Source organism: Bombus flavifrons, chromosome 9 (genome assembly GCF_040668555.2).
Source record: "Bombus flavifrons isolate JBK064 chromosome 9, iyBomFlav1_principal, whole genome shotgun sequence".
NCBI classification, from domain to species: domain Eukaryota; kingdom Metazoa; phylum Arthropoda; class Insecta; order Hymenoptera; family Apidae; genus Bombus; species Bombus flavifrons.
Window position 1 is genome coordinate 8298342 of NC_138450.1, and position 18485 is coordinate 8316826.

Below are 18485 nucleotides of genomic sequence, written 5' to 3' on the forward strand. Positions count from 1 at the left end.
AAAACTTTCTTATTTAGAATTTATTTCAACCGTATTTGTCGAACAAAGTTTTCTTGTTACTCTTTTTTTTACCATATAATTTCATACAATATCGTATAACATATATTAAATGTATTTAACGACTGCAGATGTATAATTTTACTTTAAACAAACGGTTTTATCATCGACTAAACGCGTAAATATTCTCCAAAAAGAGTGTAAAAATTATGCGAATTTCTATTGCTTACGTTAAAACTACTCCAAAATTGTTAATTCCTAAAATGAATTCCAAAGAATGAAAATTTGCAACTGTTATCAAAGTATCGCAGTCTACAAAATCTCGATGTCCCATAACAAATTATCGCTCTGCAAACAAACATTCATCGATTTTCACACGTATCGCTAAATATTCCAAACGACTGGTCAAATATTGGCCAAAGCAACTGTACGGACCATGCGAACGTAAAATTTCATGTTTTTTTTTCTTTTTTCGTTCGAAAACGTCAACCTGGCGAGACGAGAATTTAAAAAGAACTCGTAAATCTGGAGTCCTAGAACGCAGGAATAAAACACACAAATATCGTCTGCTGTTAGTCAGCCTTCGGTTACTATTTTCCTTCCTCAGAAAATCACTGTTACGAGGCTGTGTTCGTGGAATTGCATCTATCAAACATCGACGTGTAATCAAACATCACGGTTTTCGTGTTTGTCGCGAATCTGCGTTTTACATTTCGCGACTCTGTGCCTGGTCATGCGAAATTCGCCCGTGGACAGTGTCACTTGAGAGAAAAGAATTACGGTCGATCAAGTTTTGCAGACGTCAGAGTAGAATTTCTGCAGTGGTTAGCGTAGAATTTCGAAAATGGATATAATAGGATTTCCATGGTTGTTGGGATAGGATTTAGAAAGCTGATTAGCTGGAAATTGAGATTGATTAAGTAAAAAATACTTACTTCGCGAAGTGAAATAATACATAAAACAGTGTCTCGTAGAAAATTCGAATAATTATATTAAAATGATGTATTCGAGTCTGAAACTTTTACTTGGCCCAAATAATCTTCTTCTTGGCGAATATAACTTGGATTGTTCGAGTCGTTTTCTTTTCCAATCCGAAGCATCATCCAATTTCTTAATTTCTTCTCATTAAATTGAAGATTACATAATGTTTCATAATGTAAAACAAGCGATAACATGCAATTCACTAGTCTTGTGCTAGGCGTGTTACAATATTCGTAAGTAGTGTAACCCGCGATATTGTCAGACACGCAAATAACCAGACGATAGAATATTTCCTATATAAAATATAAATCAAATTCAAATTTTTCAGACATTTGTAAGACTTTGTCATTTATTAATTTCCACTTTTCGCTACTTTTGCTCAAAAATCTCCAAATCTGTTGTTTATTTAAATAAAAAACGTGTCGTATGAAAAGTTTTAAACTACCAATTGAAATCGCTCTCAACGATAATAAAGTTACTTTGAAATTTTTACACAGAGTTTTCCAAAAATTGCCCGATAATTCTTTAAAAGTATTTTGAATGAAGTCTTGGACACTTGTAAAACAATAAATAATATTCCGCAAGAGTAACGATCGGCATCTATTATTTTTTACTTTGAAATCAAACCCTTCGATCTGCGATGAATGCGAAATGTTGAACAATTGCAAAATCCCAAATGCCAAACTTTCAAGTAACTTTAAACGAAAGTCTAGATATTTGAAAAATTTGCTTAGAAAGAGACTCGAAGCTGTACAACAACAATAATATTCTACGTAATATATTTACTGGAAATTGATGTCGTTAATAATCATTTCCATCTAATTGATAGAATATTAACAGCTATTTGAAATTTTACTTATTATAAGGAAAAAATACGTATTATAAAAAGAAGAAGAAAATGTCCCAAAAATTGCTCGATAATTTAACCAAGAACAGACGAAAAAAAAAAAAAAAATAATAGATCGACGGTTGGTCTTCCTGTTCGCAAAACGATCGACTTGAAGTCATCGACTGCGTACAACTGAGACGTATTTAATTAATCGTGGCCACTTGTATGTGCCGTATTCGTGGAATCGACAGAAAATCCGCGTTGTACGCATAAACTATTCGCGGAACCCAACTCCTGCTAACTTACAGAAGCAAATCTACGTCGGCTCGTTTAATCCTTTCGCTGTTCGGCAGATCGATACACAGGAATCCTCGATAACTTATATTATTGCGCGTCGTACCACTATCGGCGACGGAAATACAAAGTGGCTCGTTTAAACGCATAAACAACGTTATCGATTACTTCGATGTACGGGAAGTAATTTATTTCGAGACCTTTCACAGCAGAATCTGTAGAATCTAGGATAAAGTGTAATATCATGGATATGGAGATTATTTCGAGACCTTTTAAAAGAAGAATTTATAGAATGTAGGATAAGCTATGATACTATCAGTATACGATATTATATGGGAATTCATAAATACTGAAATTACTATGTTCAACAAATTCATGATAATCTGCATGATCGTTAAATTTTTGCAAGTATGCAGGCCAAGAAACGCTTCAACGTTACCGATATAAATAGAAAACTTCGTTTCTCCAATCTTGTGCCTTTTATCTCGTTTGTCTATTAAGAAGTAAGATTTTATTTCCTGTTAAAAAACATTTATATTTATAATACTCGCACGAAAATTGTACCATCGTATCCGAAATAATCAACAGGTTAAACTTAGCAGACCTAAATCCAATTCAATCAACCGAGCCATTCAATTCTGTCGATACGGATCCACCAAGCCAGTGTTTCAAACGTCTCGAACAAGGTCCCCCAAATTCCAAGCGGCCAAAAAAATCTGTCCTCGGTCTGTCAGAAGACAATTCGATACCGGAGGAAATCGATTTGCAAGACGTGACAAGATTCACTGCCGAACTCGGCCGACAGATGCACGGCGCCACTTGGCCACGCGTTTGCCAAGATAATCCGGAAACTCGTTCTAGCGTTACCATGGCAAATGTCCAATGTGTACCGTGTACGACGATGCAGCGCCAGCTATGAAACGCACCCAGAATGCGGTCGTGAAAGCACATACGAACCTTCGTAAACGTGCGCACGCTGTTCCTCTGCATTTTTTAAATGTCCACTGTTTGTTCCTTTTCGAACGTATCCATTTGACCCAATTAAGAAGCAAACAGTAATAAGGTAATTAATAAAAGAACGTTATCAGGCAATGGACGAACTTAGAGCGACTCGAATATTTTTGTCAACAAGCAAGAAATGTTTCAGAATAATAAATACTTCGTAAGAAGTGTAATATACAAATCACAGGTAGAAATTTCCATAATTTGAAAGAAATAGCTTTTATCATACTATTACGACTAGTTGAGTTTCTTCAAACTTTATGGAATTGTCGAAACTGCTTGGCAAGAGGAATGACAGTGAGAAAGATAATTGAACGGAACTTTATTCTTCTTCTCGATAGTTACGATATAAAAAAATGGAAAAAGATTGCGAATGAAATGTCAATCTCTAACGAATTAATTTGGTGGTTTGAACACAGTGCAATTTTTTTAAGCGACCATTAATACTCGATAATCGTATTTGTGTTGATTACTTTCTGTGATTAAATTTTCCATTGGTCATCGATGTTGTAAGAATTGAGTTTCATAAAATAGAATTCATTCCACACCAGAAGTCTTTGTCAACGCAATTAATCAAATTCTTTCAACAACCGATCAACATCATCTCCTGGCAATTTATTAATCGTCACGAAGACGCAACTTTAGCCAGATAATCGTCCAACAATCGCAAGCACTGACCATACCTAACGCGATTCAACTTGGCCAGTCAGACAACAATCAGAACTCTGCACGCAGCACGTATACAAAGAACAGAGAATTAATTGTGTCTGTCTCTTCAGCGATAAACGATCTAACCTTGGGAAATTCGGTCCACTAAATCACCCTCTCTCCGCGTAATTTCTACTCCGCTATCAATTACCCAGACAAGTGAACCCGATAAATCGTTAATATCAGTCAGAAACCCTTTCTAACCGCAAGAATAGTACGATTACACGGTTCGATAATAATCGATAGTCAGCGGGACAACGATCAACGTTCGTACGATCAATAGCCCGGATAATCGGTGCTCAGATAACAAACTTCTCACTGTACTTATTTGAATTCGAAACGATTTAGTATTTAATTATGCTATCGTTCAAATGGAGTGGCGCCTGCTATCCAGACGCACTTTGTTTGACGTGGTTGTCTTACGAAATATCATTATCGTAGCTTGAAACGATTGAAACACTTATACAGTTTCGTTATGAGTCCCTTACAATACAAACATATGTATAGTTTATTACATATATTTTATCTATATAGTTTGTTATAAGATTGTAAAAAAGAAAGAAACAAAAAGATAGGATAGGAGCCTGGACAAAACAAGTAAATTGGTCGTATTCTTGATTAGTATACCGATCGACATTTCGCAAAATATCTCTTATCTTGTTTGATGTTTTATTTATGCAAATTCGTATCTCAATGAACATACACATATATAACTGATATCGTATCTACGATTTCTAAGATCTATTCGATCAATTACCTTCGTCAAACCCTTTCTCCGAGCTACCTAATTTCTATGATTTGCGCAAACCATACTCTAACCCTGTCTGTTACGATATTTTATGGCATATTTTATGGTATTTTCAGATCTTCTCTATTTGCGATGCTCTCAACGAATTTAAAATACATCACTGTGGCGCGGTTTTCTTTCACGTTCTGTTTTATTGGCTTGGCAACTAAGTGTTTGCGGATTTTGTCAATACCACCTAATGGCAAAATCTGCAATCACTTAGTTGCCAATCCAATACATATGTTTCCGGAAGATGGATAGACGTTGATGCTTTTAATATTTAAGTACGCGGATATTTCCATGTATTCGCTATCGCTAATATCGTATTTCGATGTCAATCGTTGGACGTTGCGATACGCATATGTCTCACGTAGTTATTTTTCCATAGAGGATTAACACTATACCACGCACATAATGTAATAAACAAACTCTGGACAAAGCAATTTCACTGCTACGTGCAACATACCGCGGGCGACAAGATCAAACCTTTCGGTACCCCCCTCGACTGGTATAAATAGACGACCATGTCCCCTAGACACAGTCAGTCGCACAAACAAACATCAGTCAGTCAGTCAGTCAGTCATTAGTAGTGCGAAGGAATATCAGTATCGAGTCAGTAAGTCAGTCAGCCAGAGCGAACTAGTATAACGAATGAATCTTATAACGAGTACCATCAAGCGAACGACGTTTGCAACTAATTTTGTATTTTACAGTTTAAAATATCTGTAAATATAGTTAATTAAATCTCGTTATTGATTAAACCAACAATACGTTACACCGTCCACCACAATGATTTCGAGAAGTACGGTTTTCCCTCGCTATTTCTATTCCATCCTATGATAATTTTACAGCAGCCAAAGTGATTCTGGCGTTTATTACTTACACAATGACGCGAAATATTTTGAAACGATTGCCAGTGGTGATGCCGACGGTTTTTCTTTCTGTCAGAGAGCATGGCTGGCAATAAAATTTATGAAAGGACTAGAATTCGAAGGCGTACATCGATAGCTTGTCGATAGCACTCGAGGTAGAGGCGAGGCGAAAATACCTGTTTTACGCGAAACGGCTTTAAACAGCCGCCTTTGTGCGAGCTGGCTAATGTGAAACACGCTAGGCATTTTCGCAACTCCGTTTCTTTCTGCTAACGCGATTTCTAAAAGGAATTTGCGTCCCTACAGAGAGGTCACTTGGACGATGACTTTTAACTGGGATGCAAAAGTATTTTTAGATGGTGGGTGTGTACGGTGTTTGGATACCTTGATGGTGACTTTAGATTGCTGCAAGTTTTTTTTTATACAGACTTGTAGATTTTTCTTTGTAAAAAAATATTTTAAGCAGGGCACATGTTATTCTTGAAATGTACGATATTATATAGTATCAAAATTCCTTTCACGTTACATCGACTATTAAATAGCTGAAATAATGAGGAATTTTTTTAGAAACTTATACATTGGTTAAAAAATTTCCAGAAAAGAAAATTCCTACGGAAAACGCTAAATTGAAGAAAAATATCACAGTTTTTAATTGCTATTCGTATTACAATTTGTGTTTCTGATTGTCTAGCTTTTACGATACTTCTTAATATCGAAATTCTGTTAATCTACGACTGGTTCAATGAAGATTCTAAGACGTACAGTAGAATTTATTCTTATTATTCAAATTAGTTTTCTCCAAATATTACGAATGTTCCGATTTATTGTTTACTTTCCTATCTTCTTTTCATTCTAATCTATCTAAAATGCAAATTCTACAAATTATGTTGCATCGTATAGTTTCCTATTCTTAACCGTTTGAATGCCAGGAATCATTGAAAAAATACTATTTTTTATACTACTATTAATTTATAAATATTTCAAGTTTTATTCAATAAAAATTACCGAGAAGATAATAATGAAATGCAAAATACCGTCTTTGGGACTCAAACGGTTAAATTGGATCGCCGAAATACAAAATATCACATCCATATGATGCACGATGATCTAATAAATATTTGAAGCATGTAATTCTTATTGCAACAAGTAAAAAGTAAAGAGAGATTAAGATAATCATTATAAAGATAATAGTGCGACTCTGACTCACCATTCCGTGGCAAAGGCTAACGGTGACAGCAGAGTATGGGTCGCCGTCTACGGTTCCGCTGTAGAAACAGCCAAGTTCAGGGCCCGGATATTCCCTTCTGCTAGCGTTTTCAGTCATGTGAGTAATCTACGCAAACAGAAAGAAAAAAACCATAATTAAATGTATTCAATTACGAAAGTGATAGAATATTGCGTTATAGTAACACGTATCGTAAATGATGTCGAAACAAAAAGGTTGCAACTATGGCCGTGTTTTCGATGAAAATACATAAAAATTCAGAACGAGCAGTAAACTTTGATACACGAGGGAAGGAAAGCGTAAAATTGTTCCAGACTCAGCGATACAATCTTCTATGGTTGATATACGTTCACTTGACAATAAACAAACTTGCAAAGGTTTCTCGAAGCAAACAAATTTTCAACTCACGTTTTACTGTTTCTGGAAGATTTATAAACGAGGTGTAATGTAGAAAATGTGTAAAATAACAATCCTTGTTTTCTACAGGTAAGAATAAAAACGTATAGAAGTAACGTTATCAATGCTTTGATGACAGTTCGTGGTTTCAAAATGAATGATTTTAGAAAAATGTGATAAAAGTACCGTAGGCTCGGTTTAATGATTTAACGATCGACGATGCGGTACGACTGAACAGAAAGAATATTTCATCGATGTTGGAAAACATATACATACACGTAAATTTGAATATCGTATATTGTCAATAGAATTCTTTGATAAATTATTTATAAGATATGCGTGTTTATAAGAATACGTTATGAAAATTTGTCAGAACATTTGAAAAGCATCCTGTACAATTTTATCCCACGAATCTTTGAAAAGTATTAACTTCGTCACATTTTCCGTCAAGAAGAAAATAGAGCTCGACTGAAATCTTAAAAACCTCTTCTACACCGTATGCAAATTTATTTTCTCGAAGAATTCTGCAAATTCAACTGCTCGTTAAATATGTAACAACGTCGAATAATTTCTTCGATGATTTGGTACACCACTTTGTATTTAGGATCGATTAGTTATCTAATACTGGCGATAAATAATTCATCATCGACGTTACCACTCGAGGCGGCTTTTAACGCCTCGTCCATCACATTTCACGGAAGGAAAATTATGCAAGCTTCGGCACGGAAGCATCGACGATGATATCGCCTACATTAGCATAGTAATAACACGCGCGACGAGATAACTTTTCGGATAATCGTAACAGGATTAGTGGCCAATAAAAGCATATCTGAAGATCGGCACGTAGCGAAGAAATTGAATTGGCCGTCTGCGTGTTGCCGTTTCGATAAATTAACCCGTTAAATTGCGCCGTAAATCGATCGAAATGGATATATGTAGAACGTTATCTTACCATAATATTCGGTGACACGAAACTGGTGTCGTGAGCTAAACGTAAACGGAACCGTCTCCCAAAGGCGGTGAACTCGTATTGAGGGTGAGGATCCCATACTTCGGCCGTAGCATGTCGGAAATGACCGCTGTGGTGTCGTTTCGCTGTTGTGTATTTGTCCGCTGTAACGACACAAACACACCCTTGATATATATATCTATTTTTGTATTTGGTTGAACCGTGTGTTGAAGTTTGTAAACACAACTGTAGCTTTAATCTATGACGTTATATAATTCATTTTATAACGCTATATTATATGTATATATATATATATATATATATATACATATTCTGCCATAACTAGATTATGGTTTCTTATGCATTTATGGGAAATTTAAAGGGCTAAATATGCACGGAATGCACGTAATATAAAGATTTGTGAATATCTAAAATATAATATTCGTTTAAACACATAATAGGTAAAATAATTTTTTATCTGGTTTTCGTGTTTTTTTATAAAAAAACGTAAAATTTACAAATGAAATTCGTTAAATAACCTGAGTTACGAATGATTAGTAGTTAATATCCTTGCAGGAGATTCTGGACTAAATAACTTTATTGTAACTTGTAAATTGTACATCGATTCTTCTTCTTTCTCTAAACGGTTTAATGAGAAAATGATGCTTTATAACGTGTTTGTATTTTCAAAGAATTTTTATTTATCGATCTTAAGACATAAAACAGTAAAAATAAGTATGATGAAAAATTTAACGAAAAGAACGATAGTTCTTTTAATTTATGAAAAAGGATATATTTCTATCTTTAACAAACTATTACAAATTCACTAGAATGCATTATAAATACACTGTGGGTGTTTATATAAAGTCGCCAATTTCCCGATTCAAATATACAAGCGTATAAACAAATGCGCTAAAATAAGAAAATCTCTCGTTTCATATATTTCTATATATAAATATTCTATAAAAGAAGAAGGTGCGTATCAACGATAGAAACGATACTAAATTCAAAGACTGCGTGTTGTATCGAAGAGCGAGCTACGAGGTGAAACAGCATCGATGATTTATTTTTGTCCTAAGGCGAAAAAATAATCGGCGAAAATGAATAGTCACGCGATCGGGAAACAGTTAATGAAACAGTAGCCTTTCCCGTAAAACAAGTTTGCAGAGGGTTGAGGAATCAGATAGAAAACCATGCCAACCGTGTACAGTACAGGTTGTACAGTATAGAGGAACGTTTTCAATGCGACAGGCGCATTTTGTCACGCATTTTGTCACGCACCTTGTCACTTCGCTTTGCCAAGTTCGTGCGACTGTCATCGATTACCAGCAACAAATGAACTAGTTACCAGCTAGCACGTACCTTGTATTTCGAGTATTCGAGGCGCACTTAACACGCGTACATTATGGCGTAGATAGCGAATGAAGTTACCATAACCATTGGAATTTATGAAACGACGTGAGAATGACGAAAACAGTTTCATAATTAAAACCAGTTTTATAATTAGACAGTGGGCGATTATACTTTCATCGATACAGATAAAAAAATGGAACTTACAAAAAAAAAAAAAAAGGAATCTTGTTTCACAAAACATGCTCTGAATAAATATTTTGTATATACGTAGATCGTCTATATTTTTGTAGAATTGAATTTTTCATAGGTTCTGTAACATCCAGAGTGTAATTGTAATGCATTCCAGTGATTTTTCATTCGTTTGTTGAAAATGAAAACGTATACTTTCTTCCCAATTAAACATAGTTCTTTTTCTCTTCCATAAATGCACAAACGTGTAGGTCCACTATCTATGAATTCTCGTTACGTTATTAAACAACCATCCACGTTAATATAATAGTAGATTTCACCAAACATTTGCTTGTAAATGCATAATGATGCAAACTCTACGAACAAATAGAAACAAATCAAGCACAGTAATTGTGTAATAAATATATGATGAATTAATTCTTCATATTATAACAAAGTCACACTATCGGATTAGAAATTCTCTTTACAATGACAAGTGTTTCTCTTTACAATGCTAATGAAATTTCAAATTTACATCTAACACAGCACATATATAGCACACAATGTGGACAAGAAAGAAATTATAAACAGCTATAATATTAATACTGGCATAATATTATAAAATTTCGTTTAAACGAGATTCTATACTGTATTCGAAATAATCCGAATTTCCCGGTTTCAAAGAAGCTTGGAATCTAATGTTTCTCTTTACAATGCTAATGAAATTTCAAATTTACATCTAACACATATATAGCACACAATGTGGACAAGAAAGAAATTATAAACAGCTATAATATTAATATTGACATAATATTATAAAATTTTGTTTAAACGAGATTCTATACTGTATTCGAAATAATCCGAATTTCCCGGTTTCAAAGAAGCTTGGAATCTAATGTTTCTCTTTACAATGCTAATGAAATTTCAAATTTACATCTAACACATATATAGCACACAATGTGGAGAAGAAAGAAATTATAAACAGCTATAATATTAATATTAATTAATCTTAATATTAATATCAATATAATATTATAAAATTTCGTTTAAACGAGATTCTATACTGTATTCGAAATAATCCGAATTTCCACGGTTTCAAAATGCTTGGAGTCTTTTGGAGATTGGCGGCCGCCACGGGCAAAACCACCCTCTGCAATGGTTTTGCATTCGATTCGCATTTCCGAGAATCGCGATCGCAGTTCGATACGAAACGATCGCGTTCTTTATAAATATCTGGTTCTGTTCGCGTTGTCTGTTTTTTATCGTCGTGTATGCGCCGGCTCGTCTCGCACAATCGAGAGCCTAACGAGGCGAACGTGATCCTGATAAAGGTGGTGTACACGGTTCGCCACGGCCACACGCCGATACGCTTCGAGGATCACGCGTGCACGTTCCATCATCGGAACACGTAGCCAAACGCATCGCGGTCTAATTGCGCTAATTTGAATCGCCCTGCTCTGTCGCGCATCTCGCGTGCCTTCGGTACAGAGAAGATGGGATCGATGATCCAGTCAACGATCTCAATGACCCCGATCTAAACGGCTGTGTGCCTTACGATCATTCGACGAGGATGAGCGTTTCCTTGTTATTACATGTATCTATGTAGTGGACTACCAAACGAGTAGACCGTACATGCTTATGAATTTATGGAAAATTTAAACGTGCGTAACATATCGTAATGTACGAAACGTAGAAAATCAAATATCAGTTACGATATTCAGAAGATGGAACCAATTTTTATTTAAGCTTCGTTTCTAATTTTTAATTGAATTTCTATTTGAGTCCTGGTTGTGTTATAAAAATATGAATTTGCGTAATCAACGGTTCGTAAAATATTCCCGAGAACTAACTCCTCGTTAAAAGGAAAATCAGAAAATATTCTCTGAGTATTTAAAACGCGGAAAATATACCAAGGATCGAATGGAACTCGTTGATCTATCCATTCCATTAATTATCGTCCAGCAGAATTATTAAATCTCCCGTAAGTACGTAATTATTACGACAAATATTTCAAATTTGCCAGAATTTGAGAGTCGATTCAAATAGGACAGCCTTGTACAATGCCAAAATTTTATAATGGCAATTGCCAAAAATTTCCTGCAATTTTGATACATTAGAGACGACGTATACGTATAATATTTTCAAGCATTGTCAAATTATTCATAATGTATGATTTATAGGAGAGCCAACCTACTTGGCCAGAGAGATCGTTTGTAAGGAAATAAACAATTCAAATGTCTAAGGATGTTTAGCAGTTTGGAATCTCGCGTAGCAATTAGACGACACAGAGTTGTTTAAAAATGAGACGGTGGATTCGAAGAATTCAAACCTAAAAGAATTTCAAGATGTAAAATTATTTGAAGAAGTAAAGGTTCCATTAAAATTCCGAAGCTTCGTTTTCTGATGAATTAAATATCAATCGCATATTCTGATACCAACAATTTTCCAAAAATAAAACAAAGAACGTAGTCAGGAAATTACACAATTATCCATAAGACAATTAAACACTATTGTACTATGCGGGTAACAACAGTAAACTCACTTACTTAAATACCCATTACTCCAGATCCCGTATTATACGATTAATGGCCACCTAAAAACACCATTGCACGCGTTAAACGTACCTCCTTACCCATTTCTCAGCGACTGCCATAAACTTGCCAGAAATACGATCCACCGTTTCCAGCAATACGTTTAACGCCATCATCGTGCAAGCTTAAGCGACACTGGACAATTATAATTTTCCTGATTCACCCAGAAATACGATCTGCTAACTGGTTCGAGTAGCGTGTTAAGCATCATCATAGTTAAAGTGACACTTTGCAGTTAGTCCGTGTCAGAGTAATGGCAAAGAATGGTGCGAGCGAATGCCGGAATGGTAAATGCTACTTATTTATTGACAATCATCGTAACGGTGTCCTGCACGCAATCCGTGGAAAGCGTTACATAATTTCGTGGGCCGAAACTTCCGGGTTTAGATCGTATCTCTGTTTAGAAGAAATTTATTCCGACGTTTGACCTGCATTTCAAACGGGCAGGTTTCAAACTACGGCTTCAAACAATGATGACTGATACTATGGAAACCTCCAAGTTGAACTAAGCGTTGTATAATTCTCGAAAATGTCTTCTCCAGTGTGTGTTTATATTCGAATATTCAAAGAGATCTTTCACGAAAACATTATACTATTTCGAAAGTGAAATATGGAACATTTCGAAATTTCATTAACTGTGTAACGAGACCAGACTATGGCGATTATATTGGTAGAGTTTGAAACGAGTCTAAAGATAAATTTATGTCGAATAGTGTGATACTTTGAAACTGATCCTTTTGCCATAAAAAATCTGTAAGAAATACACCGTAGAATTTTGTTGAGTTGAATATTACTATTGTTTTATTGTGATCGAATGCACGAAATAATTAAATCGCTAGCTTCGATAATAATTAAACACTGGTATTGAAAATTAAATTAATTTCATCGATACTTTGGATAACAAGCGGTCTGATCCTATTGCTAGCTTGGATAACAAACATATTCCGCAAATTATTGATTCTAGTCGAATTTGTCCTATTTGCCAGTTTTAACAATAAACATACTATTCCTGTTCTTCCTGCCTCGACAATGATCGAATTAATCTTATCAATCTTAATGCGATCATCGATAATGTTTCTCATTGTTGGAGAAAAGAATAATAAAAGATTCAAAATAAATTGCTAAATTCGGTAATAATTCAGATCACTACATATATCACTAATTATGTCATTTATTTTTAACAACTAATAAGGACGGAAGATATTAGTTAATTATTTAAAGCTAATTTTTAACTAATTCCAAATTTATAATCACCAGTGAAAATGTAATAAACTGTTATTTTCCACTTTTTACCATAGTATAATTATTTTTCAGTAGAAATTTTTGAATTTACAATCTTCTAAAAAGAAAAAAAGTTAACAATCGTTCTTATGAACTTACGTGGATCCTCGTATTGATTTTCACTGATTTTCATCAATTGAATGTACTCCAAGTCGGGTTTCTGAGAAAACAGTTTGATTTTCTTAGAACCACTCTGCTTCTTTGATGATTTCTCCACTTTCGACATCACTGTAACAAACAAACGTAATATTTTAAGCAAAGTGCTCGATAATCGCGTTCAGCGGTTCAGATCTAACGTTTCTAAACTTACAAAGTATATAAGATATAGTAGAATTTAAAAAGCAACTATTATACCTTTCTAACTTTGGATTGTTTTTCTAATTGTTAAGTTTCATTCCTCAATCTCAAAATCTATCACTCCAGTACTTTTTTATTCAAACATTTGAAGCCTCTTCTAGAGCTTTGTTTCTGCTGTACGGCTTAGTTCCTAAATTCTAACGTATCTTACTTAAACTTTCGAAATTGCAGTTTTTTTTTACAAGCTATAATATCTGGCTGAGAATTCATCGTATTCCAGATGAACAAACGTATCGAACGTTGTGCGTTCTGCATGGCGATAGATCGACAGTTGTCTTATCGAGGCCGATTCAGCATTAAGATATCACGGTACAAATTTAAACGGGAATTCGCGCGATGACCCCGCATTTCGCTGTTGAAATTAAAATTAATCGCCAGAGTATTTCTTTTTTCTTTCTGTCAGACAGCATGCGCTCGTGCGATAAGCTCGTGAAAAAAGAAGGCGCCCGTGCGAACGACGAGCAACGGTCATTGCGTAATGCGGCTACTTGGAATCGATTAATTGACCCTCATCTCGCGAGAAGAAAAATCAAAATTATTTCCAGATATCTCATCAGCCTTGACTATCGAGACGCACATGCGCGACATTCGAACGATGCACGAGCTTTCTCGATTCTCGGTTCAGCAACTTTTCTGGTTGCGGAATCACGTGTGACTTCATTGCGTCATTTTCATCAGTAGATGAAAATCGGTTATTAATATAATACTACAGTCAAAAATATAGAAATTTTGTGTTTTTAAGATATTTGATGATTATTCTTCATTTAATATTTTAACAAATATTATAGGGTTTTGTTAAGGTCAGGGTTAGAGAAAAGGAAATGTTTCCATTTTGAAGGATATTTGACAGTGTTTCTTTTTTTTTAATATTACGATGGTCGAAAACTATGGGATCTTCATTCGACAAAATTGTAACATTTTTTCGTTATTCTTATTAGCAATAAATTAATGCACTATCGATAGTAGTAGGTTTATATTCACTATCGCTATTAATATTTTTCAGTTTGAATTTTGAATTTGCATCTACCTGCGTCATTTTCATACGTCTCTCGGCAAAAGTTTCTCTGATAAAAAGTTTGCGAATTTCAACAAGCGAACATCATTCAATAGATGTTCCTTACTTTTCGAGATCGTGAAAATTTATATCTTTTGGAGATGTAGACGATTCTTCGTTAAATAAAAACCTGACGCGTCAGAATATTATTTAAACAATAACGCGAGTCTGATCAAATTTCTCGTATACTTATTGCTAAGTACATAATCAAAGTATAAATACTCGGTTTCTGACTTCATTTTGTCGACACTCGAAAGACTCGAGTGGTCATGCGTATGTATAAACGAAATACTATAAATAAACATTCGATATATCGAACCAATTGGTTCGCTCCACTGTCCCTTGTAACGCAACACATTGCTGAATCGCCGAATTTATCCTGATCGTGGTATCTTTTGTGCACAGCAAGTTTAGAAAACCGCAATCGAGCGTTTTGGAATCGATCCGAGTACTCGCTTCTTTGCTGCAAATTCTCAATACTCTTTTCTTTGCTTTCCAAATAGTCGATAAATACCTGAAGTCATTCAGAAACGTTACTTTTATACCATTCAAAGCAAAAGAATACGTACAAATATTTGTTCAAATTTTACAAATCCTTTTTGTGTTACATATTTTCTAAATTTTGAAGACAAAGATTTCTTGCAACTATAAATATCAAACAAAAATGTAGACGATGCAAATGATTTCTAAAAGTCACATTAAGACGAACTCAAAGAAAATTTACTGTGCTACCTCAACGCCTCAGAATTTCTTTGATGAAAGAATTAATAATTACAACATTATAGTAATAGTCGAATATTAGGAAATAAACGTCACTGTCACTATATTAACGTTTTATTCAAATATTCGATACTTGAAAAACTTTTTACTTTAACGTAATAACATCGATTCTACAACGTCAATGATTGATTGTCGATCTACCACCGAGAAGAACAAATGACCTAGATGAACGTACGAGTACAAGCGACCACAGATAAATAGACGAGAAAATAAGTTTTATAATCTCCCTACAAACTTATTATTAGCTGCGCTGCATACATTTTTGCCGTAAGTTTAGAAAATTAAACAGCGTGTAAAACTATTAATTAGAAAAAATGTTCTCATTCAAAATCGCACGATTCAACGTCACTGTCGATAAACTTCTGTTCTACGTCATTCGTCTGCTCGATTCGCGCATTCTCAAGAAGAATCCAACAATTACATTAAAAATATCGTTATGAAGGCTTCTCAATATCCATCGCCACGTCAACTGTGCACTTTTGCTCTCGATTAAAGCACTCGTCACGCTGCATCAACAGAAACTGATCTCAGTATCCAAACACTTCGCTCCTGTTAAGTTAAAATAGCAGCAACGAAATCGCAAGAAACAAAGCTGAATCTTCCATTAATACGTCCGAGGCCAACAACGACCCGTATGAATCTTGTATATGCTGTCCATTTAATTCTATCGATGATTCATCATGTTCAAAACGATATCAGAAAAACATTGTTGGTCAATTTTGTATCGACTATTTCCCTAAATTTGCAGTTACGAAATTAGTTAAAATCGTCGAGGATTGTGCGTAGTAGGATCAGGTATCGTAAAAATTATTATGCTCAGAGTCCTGATTGTGGCAAAATTTTATCTACCTGTGCTAACATAGTAATAAATCGGTTAATCGTCGAAAATATGAAATACGTAAAATTATGTAGAAATTATTTCTCGGATGAAAAAATACCATTTTGAAATACATCTGCTGGCTGTTAAAGAACCAAGTGGTAACTGAAATCATCAGTGTTACAAAATGTTTAAATGTCTGGGAATCATATTGTAGATAATAAAATCCCAACCTTAAATGACTAACCGAACGACTGATCCCATAGACAACCGCAAAAGGGCGAGGTTCATCCGTTCGACGAATTTCTCGAACGTCAACCTTCGACGTTCATTAAACACGAAGAGGAGGAACAAACGATCGTAAAAAATTCTGCCATTCGATCTATCAGCGATTCATCCGTTCCGCGAACCAGTCAGATCCACGTACAAGCGATCTGTGTTACGCAAGCCCATTAAGCTGATTTCCAACGACAAGCGATTTCCTGGCTTTCAGATAACCACGTCGATTGAACGGAAGAGAAGACGAAATTTCATGACGTTGATTAGACGTCAGGTTGATTAGTTGGCCGATAATTGGAAAAATGGCGCGGAAATCGTGTACAGTAAAAGACAAAAGTATTCGTACGTTTGTTGCCTATATATACAAAATCTCACACATATTTCTTATTATTCGAAATACTTCGAAAAAATATTCGAATTCTTTCACACACCTTTATTATGATATGAAATTACGTGTACACAGATTTTGAAATTTCATTAGGGTTATTACGATGTTCAAGTATCGACATTATGTGGGTAAAGTTTGAAACAAAACCGAAAATTATAAACGTTTATGAGTAACTATTATATGTTTTTATGACTCAGGAACTATAACATATAGAAGAATAGAAATGCATACATATATATAGATGATGTATGCAATGAGCCATCTGAAATACAATAAATTACACGTGAAACATTTATTTATAAAATCAGTAGATATTGAACTTCATCGTTTTCATTGACTCACCAATAACCTCGGAAATATTTCTCTGCTTATTTGCACATTCCAACTACGATACTTTTGTCTCGTACTGTAAATTTTTCATAAAACTGTCGCACGGAGAACGTTCGAAGTACTGTCGTGCGATCTAATTGCGCAAAATGCGATGACTGAACACGATGCAAGTAAACGATTAGCGATGGCATTCGAAGTTGGAAAAACACCGATGCAGATTTTCCCTGCACTTTTGTTCGAAGAGGAAGTGTATCATGGAATATTTTACTCATGCTGAAAGATTAATGGGGATCGGCTTGTGAGATTTCCTTGAAAGCTCTAGATCGATAAATCGGTTTGCAATGGTAATCGTCGGTGGCTTTTTATATGCAAATAGGAGATTCCATTGGTCGAGCAATTTTTGGAATTTTATTGACTAATTAGGTGTGGCTGCGGTTTAAGAATGTACCGAGGTATTCGATTACCGAGAATTGAGTAATTTGAAATGATCGAGATTCTTTGGCGTTTGTCTCATTCGAAATAATTACCATTTGTTTGTGTTTGAATTGGATTGTCGAGCATCGAGTGGTCTGAAATAATCGAGATTCTTTCGTGTTTATCTGATGTGAAATTAAATTCGCTTGTGTTCGTGGCAGTTTAACAAAACCAATTGAACAATTGATCAATTGACCGAGCTGAAGTAATTGAAATTCTTTGAAAATTACCTGATCTGAAATAAAATTTGTTTCTGCTGAGTTTCTACTTAGTTTCTGCTAAGAATTAATCGAAATATCGAATTATTGTAGATTAAATAATTTGAAAGTTATCTAAATCTTTTGATATCTCTATATCGTTTGAAATAATGAAAAATTATTTATATTTGTATCATTTTGGGAACTGATCGACTAGATTGACAATGAAATGATCCGAAACATTTGAAAATTTTCTATCACGTTGTCGCAAAAAGTTTCTTTCGTTTTGTAAGGAAATAATAGATGCACGTTATTTTTTGTCTGATATTATTTTACTGAATTACGTATGATACAGTTTGTTCTATTACAAACGTAA

General features: G+C 34.7%; 1 protein-coding gene across 3 annotated transcripts in view; it reads right to left on the bottom strand.

Annotated features, from left to right (window-relative positions):
* The window catches only part of LOC138183476 (A disintegrin and metalloproteinase with thrombospondin motifs 15), a 178387-nt gene that overhangs the window by 108172 nt on the left and 51730 nt on the right, over window positions 1-18485 (bottom strand). For all 3 annotated transcript variants that reach the window (XM_069120406.1, XM_069120408.1, XM_069120405.1), the window contains exons 3-5: window positions 13533-13661; window positions 8044-8204; window positions 6678-6803 (exon numbers count right to left, since the gene is read on the bottom strand). In XM_069120406.1, the coding sequence (XP_068976507.1) occupies window positions 6678-6803; window positions 8044-8204; window positions 13533-13661 (416 nt within the window). The remainder of the gene's footprint in view (window positions 1-6677; window positions 6804-8043; window positions 8205-13532; window positions 13662-18485) is intronic.